Source organism: Staurois parvus, unplaced genomic scaffold (assembly GCF_062004578.1).
Source record: "Staurois parvus isolate SC_StPar_1 unplaced genomic scaffold, SC_StPar_1.0 ptg000291l, whole genome shotgun sequence".
NCBI classification, from domain to species: Eukaryota; Metazoa; Chordata; class Amphibia; order Anura; family Ranidae; genus Staurois; species Staurois parvus.
Genome location: NW_028318087.1, coordinates 8,694,661 through 8,717,167, shown reverse-complemented (window position 1 = coordinate 8,717,167; position 22,507 = coordinate 8,694,661). Strand labels below are relative to the sequence as shown.

The 22,507-nt window shown below is 43.2% G+C and overlaps 1 protein-coding gene across 1 annotated transcript in view; it reads left to right on the top strand.

Moving 5' to 3' along the window:
* Window positions 1-22,507, top strand: part of VDAC2 (voltage dependent anion channel 2) — a 32,512-nt gene that overhangs the window by 4,411 nt on the left and 5,594 nt on the right. Inside the window, exons 2-7 of the mRNA XM_089682575.1 lie at window positions 9,809-9,880; window positions 11,565-11,614; window positions 18,317-18,469; window positions 19,294-19,346; window positions 19,449-19,676; window positions 20,932-21,082. Of these exons, the coding sequence (XP_089538701.1) occupies window positions 9,814-9,880; window positions 11,565-11,614; window positions 18,317-18,469; window positions 19,294-19,346; window positions 19,449-19,676; window positions 20,932-21,082 (702 nt within the window). The 5' untranslated portion in view covers window positions 9,809-9,813. The remainder of the gene's footprint in view (window positions 1-9,808; window positions 9,881-11,564; window positions 11,615-18,316; window positions 18,470-19,293; window positions 19,347-19,448; window positions 19,677-20,931; window positions 21,083-22,507) is intronic.

Sequence of the window (22,507 nt, the reverse complement as noted above, 5' to 3'; positions counted from 1 at the left end):
CACCCCCCCTTAGGTTGATGGGTAGTGGAGAAGGACACTCCCCCTTAGGTTGATGGGTAGTGGAGAAGGACACCCCCCCTTAGGTTGATGGGTAGTGGAGAAGGACACCCCCCCTTAGGTTGATGGGTAGTGGAGAAGGACACCCCCCCTTAGGTTGATGGGTAGTGGAGAAGGACACCCCCCCTTAGGTTGATGGGTAGTGGAGAAGGACACCCCCCCTTAGGTTGATGGGTAGTGGAGAAGGACACCCCCCCTTAGGTTGATGGGTAGTGGAGAAGGACACCCCCCCTTAGGTTGATGGGTAGTGGAGAAGGACACCCCCCCTTAGGTTGATGGGTAGTGGAGAAGGACACCCCCCCTTAGGTTGATGGGTAGTGGAGAAGGACACCCCCCCTTAGGTTGATGGGTAGTGGAGAAGGACACCCCCCCTTAGGTTGATGGGTAGTGGAGAAGGACACCCCCCCTTAGGTTGATGGGTAGTGGAGAAGGACACCCCCCCTTAGGTTGATGGGTAGTGGAGAAGGACACCCCCCCTTAGGTTGATGGGTAGTGGAGAAGGACACCCCCCCTTAGGTTGATGGGTAGTGGAGAAGGACACCCCCCCTTAGGTTGATGGGTAGTGGAGAAGGACACCCCCCCCCTTAGGTTGATGGGTAGTGGAGAAGGACACCCCCCCTTAGGTTGATGGGTAGTGGAGAAGGACACCCCCCCTTAGGTTGATGGGTAGTGGAGAAGGACACCCCCCCTTAGGTTGATGGGTAGTGGAGAAGGACACCCCCCCTTAGGTTGATGGGTAGTGGAGAAGGACACCCCCCCTTAGGTTGATGGGTAGTGGAGAAGGACACCCCCCCTTAGGTTGATGGGTAGTGGAGAAGGACACCCCCCCTTAGGTTGATGGGTAGTGGAGAAGGACACCCCCCCTTAGGTTGATGGGTAGTGGAGAAGGACACCCCCCCTTAGGTTGATGGGTAGTGGAGAAGGACACCCCCCCTTAGGTTGATGGGTAGTGGAGAAGGACACCCCCCCTTAGGTTGATGGGTAGTGGAGAAGGACACCCCCCCTTAGGTTGATGGGTAGTGGAGAAGGACACCCCCCCTTAGGTTGATGGGTAGTGGAGAAGGACACCCCCCCTTAGGTTGATGGGTAGTGGAGAAGGACACCCCCCCTTAGGTTGATGGGTAGTGGAGAAGGACACCCCCCCTTAGGTTGATGGGTAGTGAAGGACACCCCCCCTTAGGTTGATGGGTAGTGAAGGACACCCCCCCTTAGGTTGATGGGTAGTGAAGGACACCCCCCCTTAGGTTGATGGGTAGTGAAGGACACCCCCCCTTAGGTTGATGGGTAGTGAAGGACACCCCCCCTTAGGTTGATGGGTAGTGAAGGACACCCCCCCTTAGGTTGATGGGTAGTGAAGGACACCCCCCCTTAGGTTGATGGGTAGTGAAGGACACCCCCCCTTAGGTTGATGGGTAGTGAAGGACACCCCCCCTTAGGTTGATGGGTAGTGGAGAAGGACACCCCCCCTTAGGTTGATGGGTAGTGGAGAAGGACACCCCCCCTTAGGTTGATGGGTAGTGGAGAAGGACACCCCCCCTTAGGTTGATGGGTAGTGGAGAAGGACACCCCCCCTTAGGTTGATGGGTAGTGGAGAAGGACACCCCCCCTTAGGTTGATGGGTAGTGGAGAAGGACACCCCCCCTTAGGTTGATGGGTAGTGGAGAAGGACACCCCCCCTTAGGTTGATGGGTAGTGGAGAAGGACACCCCCCCTTAGGTTGATGGGTAGTGGAGAAGGACACCCCCCCTTAGGTTGATGGGTAGTGGAGAAGGACACCCCCCCTTAGGTTGATGGGTAGTGGAGAAGGACACCCCCCTTAGGTTGATGGGTAGTGGAGAAGGACACCCCCCCTTAGGTTGATGGGTAGTGGAGAAGGACACCCCCCCCCCCTTAGGTTGATGGGTAGTGGAGAAGGACACCCCCCCCCCTTAGGTTGATGGGTAGTGGAGAAGGACACCCCCCCCCCTTAGGTTGATGGGTAGTGGAGAAGGACACCCCCCCCTTAGGTTGATGGGTAGTGGAGAAGGACACCCCCCCCCCTTAGGTTGATGGGTAGTGGAGAAGGACACCCCCCCCCCTTAGGTTGATGGGTAGTGGAGAAGGACACCCCCCCCCTTAGGTTGATGGGTAGTGGAGAAGGACACCCCCCCCCCTTAGGTTGATGGGTAGTGAAGGCCACCCCCCCCCCCCCTTAGGTTGATGGGTAGTGGAGAAGGCCACCCCCCCCTTAGGTTGATGGGTAGTGGAGAAGGCCACCCCCCCCCCCCTTAGGTTGATGGGTAGTGGAGAAGGCCACCCCCCCCCCCCCTTAGGTTGATGGGTAGTGGAGAAGGCCACCCCCCCCTTAGGTTGATGGGTAGTGGAGAAGGCCACCCCCCCCTTAGGTTGATGGGTAGTGGAGAAGGCCACCCCCCCCTTAGGTTGATGGGTAGTGGAGAAGGCCACCCCCCCTTAGGTTGGTGGGTAGTGGAGAAGGCCACCCCCCCTTAGGTTGGTGGGTAGTGGAGAAGGCCACCCCCCTTCAGGTTGGTGGGTAGTGGAGAAGGCCACCTCCCTTAGGTTGATGGGTAGTGGTGGAGAAGGCCACCCCCCACCACCACCACCTTATGTTGGTGGTCAGTAGAAAGTGTCCCCCACGTTGGAGAGGGAAGAAAGGTCTCCCCTACATTTATGGTCAGGGGACAAGAGATAACATTGTGGGCAGTTGACAGAATAATGTCCTTTTATATTAGTGGAGTCATCTCATTGCTCCTTCACATTGGTGGCTAGTGGAGAAGGTCAACTTCTAAAATTGTAAGAAAAATAACGAGAAATGGTAATATGGGATAAATACAAAATTACAAAAAGTTTTTTAGTACTAAAAACAGGATGGATACCCGCAGATTAAAAATTTCCACTGTGTAATTAAAATGACAATGTTGTCAACCCCTTTTAAATATCACACATGGATCCATATACAGTCAGGGAAACACAACAGCGTACGCCACTGTCATAGATTGGTGTATCAACAAAGCATATCATCATGGAACATCCTGAAAGATGTAGTAAATATAGCCCATGTGAGCAGCTATGGAGGAGCAGAGACTAGAACCAGCAGCTGAATGTCTGTATGTAAAGGCAAACCAAACTGATGGAGTAAAGCCAAGTTGATACAATGTTGCCTGAAGGCTGAATCAAGTGCACATGTAGCCTGCAAGACTTGCAGGTCACAAATGTATCCAATGCTGTGCACAAAAGTCCTGTATCTGTCTTTACAAGAATGTAGCTCACTGTGCAAAAATTCAAGCTCTACAATAGGTCTTCAGTAGTAATGTGTACCCCCCATATTGATGGACAGTGAAGAAGGGCCAACTTTAAATTTATGGTCCGGGGACAGAAGATACCCTTGTGGACTGTTGGAGGAAGAATGTCCTTTAGTGATTAGTGGAGTAAGCTCTTGTGTTTTACATTGGTGGTCAGTGGAAAAAGTGGCCCTTTACATTTATAGTTATTGGTACAAGAGCCCTCAGATTGGATACAGACAGTTGGAAGAAGAATGTCCTTTCCTTTAGTGATTAGTGAAGTAAGCTCTCATGTTTTACATTGGTGATCAGTGAGAAAAGTGTCCCTTTACATTTATAGTTATTGGGACACGAGCCCTCAGATTAGATACAGACAGTTGGAAGAAGAATGTCCTTTCCTTTAGTGATTAGTGGAGTAAGCTCTCGTGTTTTACATTGGTGGTCAGTGGAAAAAGTGGCCCTTTACATTTATAGTTGGTGGGACAAGAGCCTTCAGATTTGATACAGACAGTTGGAAGAAGAATGTCCTTTACATTTTCTGGTTATGTTTGTGGTTAGCCAAGGAACCCTAGAGTTCTATTGAGACAGGCTGGTGTAGTAAATGTGGCTGGTCCTTCTGAATTGATAAGTTGTAGCTGTATTTTATTTTATTATTTATTTAGGTAACATGAGGAGTAGCCACAAAAAGCCACAGAGTAAGCCACACATGCTTATTTATAGGAACATGTCCTAACTTCCCAGTGTTCGTTCTGTGTTGCCAGTTTAGGGGCTGATAGCCCTTAGTGGTGGTCTTCTGTGACTGACAGATGTGACCTTCCTGGCCTCTTAGCGGTGAGCTCCTTTTACAGCTCCTTGCAGTTCTTGTAAAGGATATTTCATCAGAGAATGAAGCTGACATATCATCCTCATTGTGACATTTCTCATTCATGGCCCTGCAGTATGGCATGTCGATAATGACTTTCCACATTCATTTTCACATGTGCATGCATTAATTTGTCTAAATTCCTTTTTTTTTTTTTTCCTCTCATGCATTATGCAAAGTGAGAGTGGAGCATTGAAAGGGAAAAAATATTCATAGTTCTGCTGTAATGAGAAATGCCATTTATTTAACTGGGTCTATTGAACGGATATGTTTGAAATTGGGCTATACTGCAGTATAATGGAAGTGAACAAGTTCCCTTGAGCTCTTGTCACCACACCACTTATTTGCACAACTAGTCCATAAGCCTGTATGTGCATTTCACATATTGTAGGCATGTTCTCTACCTTTACAAATTTCCCTTGTGTGGACGTACAAAAGCCTGAGTACTGATGCTGGGTGCCAACATTTTGGATGTGATGTCATCAGCCCCAGCAGACTTGAGCTTTCATTAAAGTGATACTCTAAATCAGGGATAGACAACATTGGCACTCCAGTTGTGGTGAAACTACAAATCCCATCATTCCTCCGGCAGCCAGTCTTGCAGTGTTTTCTGGGACTTGTAGTTACACAACAGCTGGAGTGCCAAGGTTGCTTATTCCTTCTCTATAGTATTTCCCCTTTGTTCCTCCCCATGGGTGCTACTTTAGCCACACGTTCAAATTAATTAGAGATGTGCTTTTGCTGCAAATGACCTTCTGATGCTCTTTGCTGCTCACAAACTGTGAATAAAATGTCACTTTCACCTATTGCTGCTGATTCACTTCTTGCTAGATGACAGTGCCATCTAACCTTTTCATTAGTGGCTTCCCTGGGGGCCATTATTTAGGTGACACTAATGGTGGGCATTACATTGAGCGATCTGAAGAATGGATTAATAACGCCCATTACTTATAATAGACACATGTCCTAGCAGCGAAGAGCCACTGAGTGGTCTGCTGTGACCACTGCTAGGATAGCAGCTCTTAAGAGAGGTATGGCCAAAGCTCCTTTGGCCATACTTCCCCTGCAGATCACAAGAGTGCACTTGTGCTCTCCTGTGATCCAGGATCAGCCAACAGCAGGTTAAGATCCACTGTCAGCTGATGTCAGCATTTCTCCAGGCTCTAGAAGGATCCCAGAAATATTGTCAGGATCCACCCAGATGCGCGATTGTCAGCTGGCTCTGCTAGTCAACACGTGGCTGAGAGCTGGAAGCCAGCTGCTGCTGCTGTTCAGTGCTCCATTGAGTGCTGGAGGGGCAGAGCAGAGAGTAGTGACTGACAGTCATCGCTCTCTTCTCAGAGCTGACGAACTGTGCAATCAGCATTCATGTGATCACTCAGTTCTCAGGCTTAGAGCTAGTGGGGGAAAGCTGCAACATCAGACTGATGCAGCAGCATGGAGGTGAGTATAAAGGTTTATTTTTCTTAACCCCAAATGTCTCCTTTTAATTTTTTTAAAGCATTCTCTGACCAAATGCTTTGAAAATGGCAATTGCCAAAGCAAGGGGAATTACTCCAAGCAGATAATCTGCCCTTGCAAAGTCTATACGTCTGCCCCTCTGCAGCAGCTACTGCAATGAGCACTGAGACACGTACGCCCGGAAGAGCTGAGCAGGTCAGGGTTGCTGCAATGCCCTGCCTACTACCTGACCAGGGTAAAGCTTGCAGTGCAGGAGTTGGTGAGCGGGTCCCTTTAAATGTATTAGTGTGCCCTAAATTCAATCTGCTGCTGTTGGCAGCAGATCTGTCATGTCATGTCATGTCAGGAATGTTCACAATGAGTCTGTCATAGTGTATTCCTACACCCTTTCTAAAACTGCATCATTGTAGAACCGTGGTGGTATAAACTATTAACATTTGTGTGTTGTAGAGACTCTCATATGTGGGTACATGTGACACACGGAGTGCTCGGAATGTAGTTACACACCTTTTAGTGTTTGTCCTTCCTGATACCAAACTGTCAGGGTGTGTTGGGGAGTGGCCAAGGAAGTATGCAGACTATTGGAGCTCTGAAGATTTTTTTTTTCTTTTCTTTGAAATCAAGTGACTATTAATTTTCCAGATGCTAACGCCTAACATTTCCTGTGACATGCTAAGGAGCGTGGATAACCAAACCCATACCATTGTATTTTGAATCCACTTGTAGCAAGCAGTCTGAAATTGCAAGGTAAAAATAGTGCATGCATACTAGCAAAATGGTGTGTCCTGTGACTTTTCCAGAAGGTCCCTCGGCTTCTATGCAGGCAACAGTGCTGGACCTGGAATTCTCTGCCATGTTGGCTTCAGCTAGTAAGATTTACAGCCCAGAGGTCACAGGCTTTCCTCCCTGATATTTGTAGAAGGGGAAGAGACCATCACTGCACAGAACAGGTTGACTGCTCCCAGTCCTGTCCTCTCCCTTCTCATTTAGTGGCAGATGCATTTTTCTTAAAACAAATATCTGGCTTAAAGAGTGGGAGACTGAACTGGTTTGGGATAGAAGTGCCATGTTACATACACAGATCCTGGCAAAGAATAAAAACAATTGTTCCTGCAGAGATCTTCCCTTGAGGGCTTGTTCACACGATATGCTTTGACCTGTGGTTTTCTGCAGAAGAACAAGGCAGGTCTTCATTAGGGTTCCTCCTTCACATCACAACTCAGCAGAGATATGTGGAGTTGTGCAAAAAATGCAGACGTGCTGCATTTTTCCACTGCACAACTCGCTTCACTACGTGTCACTGCAGTTCTGCTTTAAGGAAGTTTCATTTTGTGTGCAACACACCATCAATCCTTCACCACCTGGAAAAACTGACCCCAGCCCACTCACACAAATGCTGCAGGCTGGTGTGAATGCAACATAAGGAAATGGATTAGATCACATCCCTCAGATGGCAGGACCCCTTCATCACCTCACACTAAGACTGATGAACCCTTTTATATACCGTATTTTTCGCTCCATAAGACGCACCTGACCATAAGACGCACCTAGGTTTTAGAGGCAGAAAACAGGAAAAAAAAATTCTGAACTAATGGACTGTGGACATGGTACAGGAGATGACCAGAGACTGTGGACATGGTACAGGAGATGACCAGAGACTGCGGACACGGTACAGGAAACGACCAGAGACTGCGGACACGGTACAGGAAACGACCAGAGACTGCGGACACGGTACAGGAAACGACCAGAGACTGCGGACACGGTACAGGAGACGACCAGAGACTGCGGACACGGTACAGGAGACGACCAGAGACTGCGGACACGGTACAGGAGACGACCAGAGACTGCGGACACGGTACAGGAGACGACCAGAGACTGCGGACACGGTACAGGAGACGACCAGAGACTGCGGACACGGTACAGGAGACGACCAGAGACTGCGGACACGGTACAGGAGACGACCAGAGACTGCGGACACGGTACAGGAGACGACCAGAGACTGCGGACACGGTACAGGAGACGACCAGAGACTGCGGACACGGTACAGGAGATGACTGCTGACCTTTGGGGAGGGAGGGGGAGCGGGTACCTGAATTTGACAGGTACCCGCTCTTACTTCCGCGGAGTTGTTCTTTGACCTTACCTGTTCCTCTATTCAGCCGCGCGCTGTCTACCCGGCTTCTGTAGTGTGGGCACTCGGCGGACAGCCGGATGCCCAGTGTGCATGAGCGAGAAGCGCTGCGCTTTGTGATTGGTTCGGCGGCTTCTGGGATCTGTCATGTGTCCCGGGTACCGCCTTACCATTCACAAAGAGCACCGCTTCTTGCGCATGCGCACTTGGCACCCGGCTGTCAAGCACACTACAGAAGCCGGGAAGACAGCGCGCCGCTGGATAGAGGAACAGGTAAGGTCCCACTGCAGAGCTGAGCGACCGGCCTGGTATTCTGACACTGCGGCGGTGGAAATACCGGAGCGGCTGCTCCATATTCGCTCCATAAGACGCACTGACATTTTTCCTCCCTTTTTTTGGGGGGAAAAAAGTGCGTCTTATGGAGCGAAAAATACGGTACTTTTAATAGTAGTGTCTTGTGTGTTACTCCTTGGGGCACCTCAAAAGTCCATATGTAGAGTTTCTGCACTAATGTTGACCTCTGGTGTCCCAAATAAATGTTTTCTAGGGTTATTTATAAATTCAGCCCCGGGAGCAAAGGTAATGGGTATGGAAGTCATAATTATTGAAAGTACCCAATAATAATCTTTTACAGTGGAAGTTTAAATAAAAAAATAAGCAGCTTTAGTCACATCACTTATTTGTAATGAAGGATGTCTCCCATTGTGCAGGCACCTGGGTCCTGGAGAAATCTTCACTGCAGGGCTGCCTGCCCTCTTCCTGTCTCTTGAACTTCCTGGTCTTCAGGCAGAACCGCAGTAGAGATGTCCAATAAGAGGCACACTCCTACTTCCTCATCCATTGAGAAATTTCTTTAAATGATTACACTGCCTGTAACATGATCTGTGAATAGGGGAGAGAATCCTGTGACTGATCTCACTCTTCCTCCTTCACAAATCATGTCACTGGTAGTGTAATCTGTGAAAGAGGAGGAGTGTCCTTAATGGATCATCTGTACTGCTGTTTTGCCTTAAGAACCAAAGCTTTTAATCCTTGCAGCGCTAGACGTTCAGAGCCAGGAAGAGGACAGGCATTCTTGCAGTGAAGATTTCTCTAGAATCCAGCTGCCTGCACAAGATGGGACATGCTGCATAACAGGTAAATAGTTTAGCTAAACTTATTATTATTTATTTTATTTCAGGTACTTATATAGCACCATCAATTTACATGGCGCTTTACATATATATTGTACATTCACATCAGTCCCTAAGCCTCAAGGGGCGTACCATCTAAGGTCCCTAACTCACATTCATATACAAGGGCCAATTTTGACAAGATCCAGTTAACCTACCAGCATGTCTTTGGAGTGTGGGAGGAAACCAGAGTACCCAGAGGAAACCCATGCCGGCACAGGGAGAACATGCAAACTCCAGGCAGGAAGTGCTGTGGTTGGGATTCGAACCAACAACCCTAGTACCGCCAGGCAGAAGTGCTAACCATTTAGCCACTGTTCAGCTTTAATTGATCTAATTTTATTAAGTCTATATAGTTATGCAAGTGTGGGCTTTGATTTACCAGTTGTATGCTGAAGTCAAATAGATTCAACAGTTATTTAGGTTTTTATAGATTTAGGTAGGCTTTGAACCTCAGATTAGCTGTTGCTATTTGTGTCTTGATTGGGGAGCTTCCCTCCCTGTCTTGGTTACCACTTTCACAGAGAGAGGTAGTGAGTATAAATCTTTCCAATGGGGACACAGCAAAGCAACCTGACCATTCAACACCCTACTAGAAAAGTGTATTTATTACTGCCTGTGTTCCTGTTAACAGGTTTCTTTTCAATTCTGTCATCATCATTTTGAGATGGGAAGTAAAAGAAATCTCTCCCATGGGGGCTCAGTCTGCAATGCAAGTCACAGTGTTTTTGAATGTTGATCAACCTATCTTAAAAAAAAAAATTTTGGGCTGAAGTTTTACTCTGTTTTTGCCATTTAATTTACTATTAACACTTGCTTAAAATATTAACTTTTTTTTTTGCAGTCAAGATGGCCGTTCCTCCTGCCTATGCTGACCTTGGCAAATCTGCTAGAGATATCTTCAACAAAGGATATGGTAAGTCCTTGATGAGCTAAGGGAAATCCATCATTTCGTATGGTTCAAAAAAATGTATATCCATATTTACATTGTGCAGCATTTACTGTATTCTAAAGCGTATCCTTATTGGGAGTAACAGAAGCGGCTGTTGGAATTTTGAGGGCATCCGTATTTACGGAGGATATTGGGCAACCTTGCCCAAAAGTATTGTCATTGTGGCAGCATGTTTGACCTTTTCCCAGCCTTACTGAAATCTTCACATTTCTATGAGGAATACCAACATTGTTATTATTTATTATTATTATTATTATTATTATAATACAGGATTTATATAGCGCCAACAGTTTTCTCAGCGCTTTACCATAGCTTACAAATGGTGTTCAGCTTATTTTCTTGGCGATCTACAAAAAAAAAAATACAGGGTGGGAGAGGTTTTGGTAGTAGAGAGATAACTCTGTGCCCAGCTCCAGCTAAAACAAGAAATTTAATATTTGGTGGAGTATGTATTGTACTATGTTATTCAATATGCATACAGAATTCTAAATAAATAGTTGATATTTGTGTGAATTGTTTACCTGTCTTAAGCAGGCCATACATTTTGAAGGAAAGGAAATTGCTTGATTTCCCCATCAAAAGTCAGTGAGTGTCACTCCTTTACACAATGCTACTGTGTTCTGCTGGTGGGGGAACGGTCCTTGCCGGCAGAACACAATGATCACTGCTGGTGGCTATAGCCACCCTACAGGCTGGTTGATGGATGGATCGACTTAAGTACAACCAGCCTGTCCATGGATTGATCAAATCGCAGCCAGTCCCCGCTGAAGCGGTCAAGATACGCTCCATCTATGGCTGGCTTACATATTTATACTTTTGCTCAACCACAATTGTGACTTGTACTCTCCTGCCATATTGCATTGTCCGGAAGAAGTACTATTCACTCATGCAACTTCCCTTGATGCGCCGCAAAGTCTAAACTGCCCACTAGTCTGATCACCCTTCCCCCAGTGCTCTCATTTTTCTGTAAGCCTGCCCAAACATTTAGAAATATCTGCACCAAAAAAATAAATGTCCAATCAGGTTTGCGGGATATTTTTTTTTTTTCTTTGATCGTCCTCTGGACTGCGTAAAAATAACTTTTTTTTTTTTTTTTTTTTTAACTTGGTTACATATCACAGCTCCTGGTGTTTTGCTTCCAACAGAGGCAATTCCATGGTCAGCCTAAATTGATGTGAGCAGGTGATTGTGGGGAACAGGGCTAAGTATTCACTTGCCAAACTATATACTGGTAGCATTTTCCTGGTGTTTGGTAAGCATTTAGTAAATAGTTTATGTCTGTTGGGTATTCCAAATGCTAACTAAAAACAGAAAATTAAGAAATGTTAGAGGAAGATGGTTTAAAACATGAAAATAATTGATTTCTTCTATTAGGTAAATAGGGGACATTTGAGGTGAACACAAGTGGCAGATGGCCATGAAATGCTACATTCCACTGACTTTCCCATTCATTTGCAATTTTAGACTTGAAGCTGCACGCTCAGCAGCCAGCACCATTCTTTCTTATCCAGAATTAATATGTAGTAAAGATAGACTGCACATGCACATTATTTTTTTTTTCTGCGTACAATGTACCGGTTTGTCAATTTGCGATAAGCTTTAAAAGATGTTTGATATTAATAAAGGCGTGTGCTTTTGTGGTTTTCAGGCTTTGGGCAGGTGAAACTTGATGTCAAGACCAAGTCTGCAAGTGGAGTGGTGAGTTTTGTGCCCTTATACCTGCTTACTATATAAAAAGGTTGACATAACTGGGCTTTATTCCCTCAATGCCTTCAGATAGTGTTAGAACTTGTTTCGTTTGTACAGCTTCACTTTATCTGTCCATCAGCTGTAACTGGCAGGGGAGATAATAGATGATGACACAAGAAGTGAGGTCCATCAGTTCCAGGTCCTATCAAAGCTCAGAATATTTCAGTGGGAGACTTGGTAACAAATGCAAAAGTCTATTCTACTCCTGTATCCTTCTTGGGAAATCCCTATGATAATCATTTCCTTCAGGAATGGAGAAATGTATCAAGTGCCTGGTAGGCCATCAAGCGTTCCACAAAAGGCACTGCTCAGATTTTCATGCAAATTGGATGTGATGTTGGTTAGCCTATTCCTACAAGGACATCAATCCACAGACCAAGTTCTATCTCGAATGTTTCCACTGCCCATAGCCACCTTCAGCCTCTTTCTTTAGTCTTTTCCACTCAGCTTAAAAAAAAAAAAAAAAAAATAATGAAAATTTTAAAGGATGACTGGATGTTGCCCAGATGAGACATAGCTTGTCTTGGGCATTCTTTAATCCCCCCCCCCCCCAAATGCATCACATAAATATTGTCCCATAGACCTAAGAAAACCAAAGTCATTGCTACAAAATAGTGAGTTCAAATACACTCTATGCAGCGCTGTGTGTACAATTTATTATATTTTATCTAATTGTATCAAAGTATAAACCTAAATAAAGTGATACATTCACACCACTCAGTGAAGCGTAATATAAACGTCATAAATTAAATAGTTCAAAAAATTACGACGATAAAAAATTCATAGAACATATAATTGTTCCAATATATGCACAGTTCCCAGTGTCCTCCTGTGAAAACACTCCACAAAGGTCCTCGGTTTGTGCTCCGTGCCTTCCACCTTGCAGATAGACAATCACCAGATAACAATGCCTTTCTTAGAACAGATCAGCATGTAATATTTTAGATCAGTAATGATTCATTCTTCCAGACTCCCTCTCCCTCAGGCTGTGCTTTTCTCCTCCTTTCTCCTCCACAGATAATCCACAAACCAAGCATGGAATAGAGTAATCCAATGGTGTAAATATGTTTAAAATAAAACTTTTAAATAAATATTACTCACAAAAATGGGCATATAGTATGGGCACAGAAGATTACTACATGCAAAACACGCACTGGACTTGTTCCATAGGACATAGCACAGAGCTTGTAGCCGAACGCTCTGCAAACTGCTTGTTTCTCACTAGCTAGGTCAGGATTCACAGCTGTCACACCCACCGCTAAACCATGATCCTACATTTTTGTTTTTGGGGCATTTAGTGTGACAGCAGTGTAGTTTGATTTAAAATTGCAAGTTTGTTACACAGTTTGTGTTTTGTAATTGTTGAGAAGTTCCTAGCTGTTTGGATTAGGGGTTGGTTTGTTACACCAAAGTCATTGTCATAGTATGGAACTTTACCCCACGTTGCTGGTAACCCTAGAACTCATTTTGTAAATTCAAACTGAATAAGTGATGAAAAATGCATAACAGACTTCAAGTCTACAACTTGGTCTGGTGATGGATGGCTAGTTTGAATTTTGATATGTTTTCACTGGTAATAGTGCAGGGGATCAAATACTTATTTGTGTGTGTGTGTGTCTAAAAAGTTAAAATGTCAGGTTTCTGTGATGTAAATAAAATGAGACAAAGAGAAATCCTTGCAGGACTTTTTTCACCTTTAATGTAAACTGTACAACTCAGTTGAACAACAAACTGAAATCTTTTAGGTGGAGGGAAGTAAAAATAAAAACCTAAACTATGGTTGCATAAGTGTGCACACCCTTAAACTAATACTTTGTTGAAGTACCTTTTTGATTTTATTCCAGCACTCAGTCTTTTTGCATATGAGTCTATCAGTATGGCACATCTTGACTGGGCAATATTTGCCCACTCTTCCTTGCAAAAACACTCCAAATCTGTCTGATTGCAAGGGCATCTCCTATGCACAGCCCTCTTCAAATCACCCCACAGATTTTCGATGAGATTCAGGTCTGGGTTCTTCTTCTTCTGGTGAAGCCATTCCTTTGTTGATTTGGATGTATGCTTTGAGTCATTGTCATGCTGATAGACAAAGTTCGTCTTCATGTTTGGCTTTCTAGCAGAAGCCTGAAGGTTTTTTGCCAATATTGATTGGTATTTGGAACTATTCATAATTCCCTCTACCTTGACTAAGGCCCCGGTTCCAGCTGAAGAAAACTGCCCCAAAGCATGATGCTGCCACCACCATGCTTCACTGTGGGTAAGGTGTTCTCTTGGTGGTGTGTAATGTTGTTTTTGCACCAAACATATCTTGAAACTAAGGCTGAACTTTTTGGCCATAATTCCATCAGACCATAACACATTTTCCCACATGCTTTTGGGAGACTTCAGATGTGTTTTTTGCAAAATTTAGCCGAGCTTGGATGTTTTTATTTGCAAGAAAAGGCTTCCATCTTGTCACTCTACCCCATAGCCCAGACATATGCAGAACATGGGAGATTGTTGTCACATGTACCACACAGCCAGTACTTGCCAGATATTCCTGCAGCTCTTTTATTGTTGCTGTAGGCCTCTTGGCAGCCTCCCAGACCAGTTTTCTTCTCGTCTTTTCATCAATTTTGAAGGGACGTCCAGTCCATTTCACTGTTGCACCATAATTTCTTCACTTGATGACGGTCTTCACTGTGTTCCATGGTATACCTAATGCCTTGGAAGCTCTTTTGTACCCTTCTCTTGACTGATACCTTTTAACAATGAGATTGCTCTGATGCTTTGGAAGCTCTCTGTGGACCATGGCTTTTGCTGTAGGATGCAACTAAGAAAATGTCAGGAAAGATCTACTAGAACAGCTGAAGTTTATTTGGGGTTAATCAGAGGCACTTTAAATGATGACACACACACACACACACACACACACACACACACACACACACACACACACACACACACACACACACACACACACACACACACACACACACACACACACACACACACACACACACACACACACACACACACACACACACACACACACACACACACACACACACACACACACACACACACACGGCATCACTAACCTGATCAATCACTGTTTTTGGTAGAAATTATATTTCTACATGGCAAATAATTTACTAGCAGGTATAGTAGAGTAATAGAAACCCAACAGTCATGACATGCATACTGCTGATTCTGTGTAATTGAATCACTAATTGAAAGGGGCTTGTTCAAAATAATAGCAGTGTGGAATTCTATTAGTGAGGTCATTCATTCTTTGAAAAACAGGTGGCAATTATTGCTCTTATTTGAGGAAGGAAGGCAGCAAATGTTGTACATGCTGGTTACAGTGCATTTCTCTCTGAAATTCTGAGGGAAAATAGGTTGTTCCAGACATTGTTCAGAAGAACAGCGTACCTTGATTAAAAAGTTGATTGGAGAGGGGAAAACATATAAATAAGTGCAGAAAAGGATAGGCTGCTCAGCTAAAATGATCGCAGATGCTTTAAAATGGCAACCAAAACCTGAAAGACGTGGAAGAAAGCGAAAAACTACCATTCGAATGGATAGAAGAATAGCCAAAACGGCAAGGACTCAGCCAACAATCAGCTCCAGGAAGATCAAAGAAGGTCTAAAGCAGTGGTTCTTAACCTTGTTGGAGGTACTGAACCCCACCAGTTTCATATGCGCATTCACCGAACCCTTCTTAATTGGAAAAATAAAATATGATTTTTAAAATTCAAAACATAGGTATATATTTATACATAGGTGCACAAAATGAACAAAACCGTAAAGAACAAAACCATTAAAACATGATTTTCACACAAAAACAAAAACATAATAATGAATATTTACTGCACGAATCATATGAGTCAGGTGTGGGTCTTCACCTCTGCCGAACCCGCGAGACTGACTCACTGAACCCCTGGGGTTCGATCGAACCCAGGTTAAGAACCACTGTTTTATAGTAATTCATCCCCCATACAGTAATTCATCCCCCATACAGTAATTCATCCCCCATAGTAATTCATCCCCCATATAGTAATTCATCCCCCATATAGTAATTCATCAGGAGCTGTCAAAAGCGTGTAAAGAGCCGCATGTGGCTCGCGAGCCGCGGCTTGCCGACCACTGGGCTAAGCGATGTTGCGTGACCACCTGCAGCCAATGATGGACAAGCGGGGCATGTCATCACAAATCATATGAGTCAGGTGTGGGTCTTCACCTCCGCCGAACAGGCGAGACTGACTCACCGAACCCCTGGGGTTCGATCGAACCCAGGTTAAGAACCACTGGTCTAAAGTTACCTGTGAGTACTGTTACAATTAGAAGACGCCTATGTGAAGCCAAGCTATCTGCAAGAAGCCCCTGCAAAGTCCCACTGTTGAAAAAAAGACATGCTGAAGAGGTTACAATTTGCCAAAGAGCTCATTGACTGGCCTAAAGAGAAATGGCGCAACATTTTGTGGACTGATGAAAGTAAGATTGTTCTTTTTGGGTCTAGTGGCCGGAGACAGTTTGTCAGACGACCACCAAACACTGAATTCAAGCCACAGTACACTGTAAAGACAGTGAAGCATGGTTGCACAAGCATCATGATATGGGGATGTTTTTCATACTACGGTGTTGGGCCTATTTATCACATACCAGGGATCATGGATCAGTTTGAATACATCAGAATACTTGAAGAGGTCATGCTGCCTTATGCTGAAGAGGAAATGCCCTTGAAATGGGTGTTCGAACAAGACAACGACCCCAAACACACCAGTAAACGTGCAACATCTTGGTTCCAGACCAACAAGATTGACGTTATGGAGTGGCCAGCCCAATCCCCGGATCTTAATCCAATAGAAAACTTGTGGGGTGACATCAAAAATGCAGTTTCTGAGGCAAAACCAAGAAATAGAGAAGAACTGTGGAATGTAGTCCAATCATCCTGGGCTGGAATACCTGTTCACAGGTGCCAGAAGTTGGTTGAATCCATGCAACACAGATGTACAGCAGTTCTCAGAAACAGTGCTTATACAACTAAATATTAAGTGATTCAAAGGAAAGCAAAATCTTCAAACATTTTTCAGTTTATATAGTGAATGTTTGAGTTTGTAAAGAAGAATACAAACACTGCTATTTTTTTAGAGGAACAACACAAATTTGATATATTTTTCTTCATGTTTTGATTTGGAATAGAATGTGTAGTGTTCCCAATGCATTTGTGTGTATGGAAATAAAAGCTATTAGAAGGATTTTGAGCTTTATCCACTTTTTCCAACCCACTGCTATTAGTGTGTGTGTGTGTATTTAATATACCTCTCTCTACTGAATATATACTTTCTTGTTTACAAAATAACTATTCTTACTTGATTCCAAACATCGTAATGAAATTTACAATTGGCAAAGTGAAGGAAATAACGCTTTGGGCCAATCACGCTCCTGAGCTTTCAGATTTCTAGATGATGGGTAGAATAGCCCAGATTAAACTAAATCTCCTTGAGCTGTTGAGATTGTTTTGTTTGTATCATTCTTGGTACATTAGAGTTCTGTGTTATTATGTAGCAATATTGTTACTCGTCTGCTACTGTAAATGATCTGTCAGCAGCGTCCACTGACATTTCCTTGCAGATTGTCTTGCTACAACCCAAATAAGTAAAAATCACAGCTATTGACAGTGTTGTAACATTGCCTTCTAATCATCTGAGCAGAGTCTAATACAGCTGTAGTGTTTATGGATCCAGTCCAACACACATGCAGTATAATCCTGTATCCCAAATTGACATTATGGACTCCATCCAGAGGACGTTCTTTAAAATGTAACATATGGCATTGCATGCAAAATAAACAAGTTCCATGAAAGGAATATATAAGATTGTATATAAATCACATTGTCAATGGTGACAAAAGGTTTTGGATATCAAATCGTATGTGTGGGTTTTTTCTTTTTTTTTTGGTCAGTCATTGAAGTAAGTAAGATTTTATTTTGTCTGATGTCTGAGAAAATCAATCTTCAAACTAACCAGAAAATTCAAGGTCAGCTACAATTCTATAACCACAGATAATTAAAGTGGAACTGAAGGTAAGTAATAAACTGCAAGCAGGCAGCTCTTTATGGCAGAGGCCACGTTCTTGTCTCTTCTGCAATGACACTTGCACATGCACAGCTCAGTGTGTATTCTTTGCACACTCCAGATGTATTGGAAAAATGAACTGTCATTGCATGGATGACATGATTTTGCCAGTGGCCAATAAAAGCTTGAAAACATGGTACTGGGAAATAGCTGGGAAGAAGATGACATGGGGCGCCGAGGGATTTAACTACTACACTGCAGGAAGGAGGAGGTGAGTGAGCATTTCTTTCAGTTTTAGTTCCATTTAAGTTGAAATGTATACTCTTGCTGACAGTGTTATCATTCTCAAAGTATGGCATGCTCTTCCAGCACCAGAAATGTTGGTAACTTGGGATAAGTCAAACTATTTGTTTGAAAAACCTGAGGAATGCATGATCTGAACTCTGTAGCATCCCCTTACCAATGTCCTACTGGCCTTTTAGTAACACCATTGGATTATTGATAACTATGTGCAAGAATTATAGAATGTAAACATGATAATCCGTGTGATAAAAATAATGCTTACCACTAACCTTGTCTGATTTTCTGCCAGGAATTCACTACATCAGGCTCATCAAACACAGATTCTGGCAAAGTAAACGGCAGCTTAGAGACCAAATACAAATGGGGAGAATACGGCCTGACTTTCACAGAGAAATGGAACACTGACAACACCTTGGGGACTGAAATTGCCATTGAAGACCAGGTATTTGTTTATATTTTATATTATACATTTTAATTTGTTTTTTAATTGGTTAACTGACCAATTCTGGGCTCTCAGTGTAGCAGAAATGTGTGATCTCCTATGACAGAGGGAGTCTCACTAAGCCCTTCCCACTATTCGTGGTTTATGAGTCCTTATTACTTTTGTACCGGTGCACCTTAAAGTGTAGGTTCACCTATACTACTCAGAAAATGGGGAAAAATGTTCCATATATGCATGATATTTCAATTTTATTAAATATGTCCATATTTTATATGTTTTTTGTGTCGGGTTAGGGTGGTTCAAGCAGCCATTTTAGCTGCTTTGATAGTGGCTATGAGAATGTACAGATTACCCACTTACAAGAATGAGATAAAGGAGCTATTAATTACAAACCACTTGATGCAGTGTTATAATAAATGGCTCTATTATATCAGGCTGTATCTGTACTATAAACCAGCAATTTGGATCCATAATTGGCTCAGGGGCATAAAATAATAATTTGCATAGCCCCACCCACTATACTAAAGTGAGGAGTAAATCCCTTATTTTTGTATCTCTGATAGAAGGTAGACCTGCATATACTTGCTTTTTAAAAAGGCTTTACTGTGTTTTGCACTGATTAGCTGGGGGCTTTTTGGTTCCATTTAGTACCCTGCATAATCTAGATGTGCAATATGCAGTTTACTGTTAGCTCTACTGTGTTTCAGTTACTGCAGTTCATGGAGTATATTTAGATGTTGGATTGCAGTTTGTATTATAATTAAAACTTTTGGTGATTTAGTAATCTTTTTGAAGGTGGTATAACTTATGCATATCTTCTGCAGATTGCAAAAGGCCTTAAGCTAACATTTGACACAACCTTTTCACCAAACACAGGGTGAGTAACTGTCTTGCGCCCCTCCAAGTCTTCCTTGCTTGTTTAGTGTAAATTGCATAGATCCAAAGCCCACCAATTCCAATGTTTGCTTTCTTTTATTAGCAAGAAGAGTGGTAAGGTTAAGGCTGCTTACAAACGCGAGTATGTAAACCTAGGCTGCGATGTGGACTTTGATTTTGCTGGTCCTGCCATTCATGGCTCAGCGGTAGTAGGTTATGAAGGTTGGCTAGCCGGTTATCAGATGACCTTTGACAGTGCCAAATCCAAGCTGACCAAGAATAACTTTGCAGTTGGTTACAAGACAGGAGACTTCCAGCTGCATACTAATGTGTGAGTATATACTTTCATTTTATATCAATATGTGTAACTTTTTTTTTTTGCCTTTTTTCCTTCACATACTTTCTGACCTTTGATTGTACGCCCCTCGAGGGTTGAATGTACAATATGCATGTAAAGCACTGCGTAAATTGACGGCGCTATAGAAGTACCTGAAATAGATATAGTTCTGCAAGAAAAGTTGTTGATTACGCATTTCACAGGACAAAGGGTTTATAGAGGGTTTAGCGCTGTTTTGTAGTGGCCCTAAAATGAGTGTTTCCATAACTATGCCCACCACTCTGTGCATTCCTATACAACCATACCAGAACAAAAGCACAAAAAAAGTGGAGGTTTGCAGATGCACTGCACCCTGCATAAAAGGCTTACTTGCATCAAAGTGATCTCTTATTACGTATAGTCTCTGTAATTACAAGCAGCCCTTCAGTACTTGTGTGGCCCTTGGACCCCATCAGTTTGCAGTTGAAGAGGGAGCATTGATTTTTAAAGGGCCAATAGCAGTAATCTACCAGCCTTATGTGACATGTTCCCAGTCTCTCACTCTTATGCATCATGTCTACATCCAAACCTGTAGCATGTCCACAGCCTCTGACTATAATTCCTTCAATTTATTTGCAGCCTGACAGCCATTTGAATGTGCAGCCCTTTGGTTATGTCAGGACACCCCAATACCTCCTATAAAGAGATCCTCAGGTTCTCTTTATTAGCCTCTCCAGACTTCTGGTCTAAGACCTGCCATATTACCCCATCAGAATATATTCAGGATGGTAAGATGCTTACACAGTTGAGCCCCCCTCCCCTGTGTGTTGGGGCAATAAAGTAGTTCTCTATTCTGTTTACACATTTTAAAACTGTGAAGCAGATGTAGCAAAATCCCAGGAAAAAACATCTGTGCACCTCTGATTAAGTTTTCACTTTGATACTGGGGCCTGGCTTCTGCCTAAAGCCATTACCCTTTGTCCGGTGAAGGAACTTCAGTGGCCATAGAGGTCTCAGTTATTGGGCAGAATGTACATGACCGTGCTTTAGCCCATTAGTTGCTAGTAGAAAGATTAAACTAAATCAGTAGACCGTGTGTGTGTGAGTGTTTTTCCTGTTATACTGGTATGTGTGTAATAAAATTTATATATATAAAAATATTTTTTTCCCCTTTTTTATAGTGTGTGTGCATGTATATAAGTGTGTGTGCATGTATATTTGATCCTATTTTTTTTTTTTTTTTTTTTTTTTTTATTTTCCCCCCCTTCAGTAATGACGGATCAGAATTTGCTGGCTCTATCTACCAGAAAGTCAGTGACAAACTCGAGACAGCAGTTAACTTGGCCTGGACAGCTGGCAACAATAGCACCCGCTTTGGCATTGCTACCAAATATCAGCTGGATTCTAATGCATCCATCTCTGTGAGTATTACAGGGAAATAAGAAATTGATATCTCCATCGCTTGCTGGATTTACTTTTTTTTTATTTTTTTTCTATCCTCCTAATGTCCAAAAAAACGCTACATATTTGAAAAACTGTGTTTTGCTTTTGAGAGCTATGTGCGGTGAAAAACAACTTGGCACATTAGGTCTCATTAAGAAGCATAGTAGTAGGGATACGGGTTATATCATGGCTGAGCAACCAGTTAGTAACTAGTTTTTACAAGCAAAACCAGCTCTACCTCTTATGTGCTATTGTGCAGGCTTATTTAACCACTTCCAGTCTGGACACTTTTACCCCCTTCCTGACCAGGGCAATTTTTAGCTTTCAGCGCTATCACACTTTGAATGACAATTGCGCGGTCATGCAACACTGTACCTATATGAATTTTTTACCATTTTTTTGAGACAGATAAAACTTTATTTTGGTGGCGTTTATTCACCGCTGGGATTTTTTTTTTTTTTTTTGCTACGTAAATGAAAATGTCCAAAAATTTTGAAAAAAAGTGTTTTTCTTATAAAATTTTGCAAATAAATATTTCATCAAACATTTATTTTATTTTTTTTTTTTTACATACTGGCACCCTAGCAGTACAGTGATTGCTTTTACACCCATATAGGATGTAAAAGCAATCATTTCTCTTTCTCTCTGTCTGCATTCTTGCAGCCATTGAGAACTGCTGAGTGAGATGTGATTGGTCACAGCTTGTCACATGGTACAAAGCTGTTGTGAATAGCCTTGTACCATGTAACCTCTGTGATCATTCACAGATTTCACTCGTAGTAAGCAATGATGTCAGAAGTGACATCTTGCTTACTACTTTGCATGTGATCACTGATTGGCCAATAAGTGATCACATGATCAGGACTTGGTACAGAGGTCCCGTCCGACGATCTGTGTTTCACTGTGTCCGGAGGACACAGCGGGCACCGGATCGCGGTGCTGCACGCTCCAGGGGAGCACCCACAAGCAGGGTGTGGGGAGGCCTTTTATAAACGGCCACCCGACCCTGCAGTGCCACCGTCGGGCCGTTTATATACAATGGCCGGTCGGGAAGTGGTTAAAAATCCTAGTTTTATAAAAAAAAAAATTTTTCTACTTTTGTAGAATATACTATTCTAGTTATACTAATATATGTTGATGGTTACATTTAAGCTGTTGCCCTGATGACAGTAATGCATTACTTTGCATAACGCATAAAAAAATAAACATGCAGCAACATCATGTATTTCTGAATTGTATGTGAGAGGATCCTAAATATGAGTTAGGTGTACTTAATGTCTAGTTTAGAAAACTCAACCAGTCGTGTGCTACTTTGAGATTTGCAGAAAAATTGAGGAACAGGTCTGAATGTTGAAGACATCATTGTCATTCATTTTCCACTTTTGTATTTAATAACCTAAACT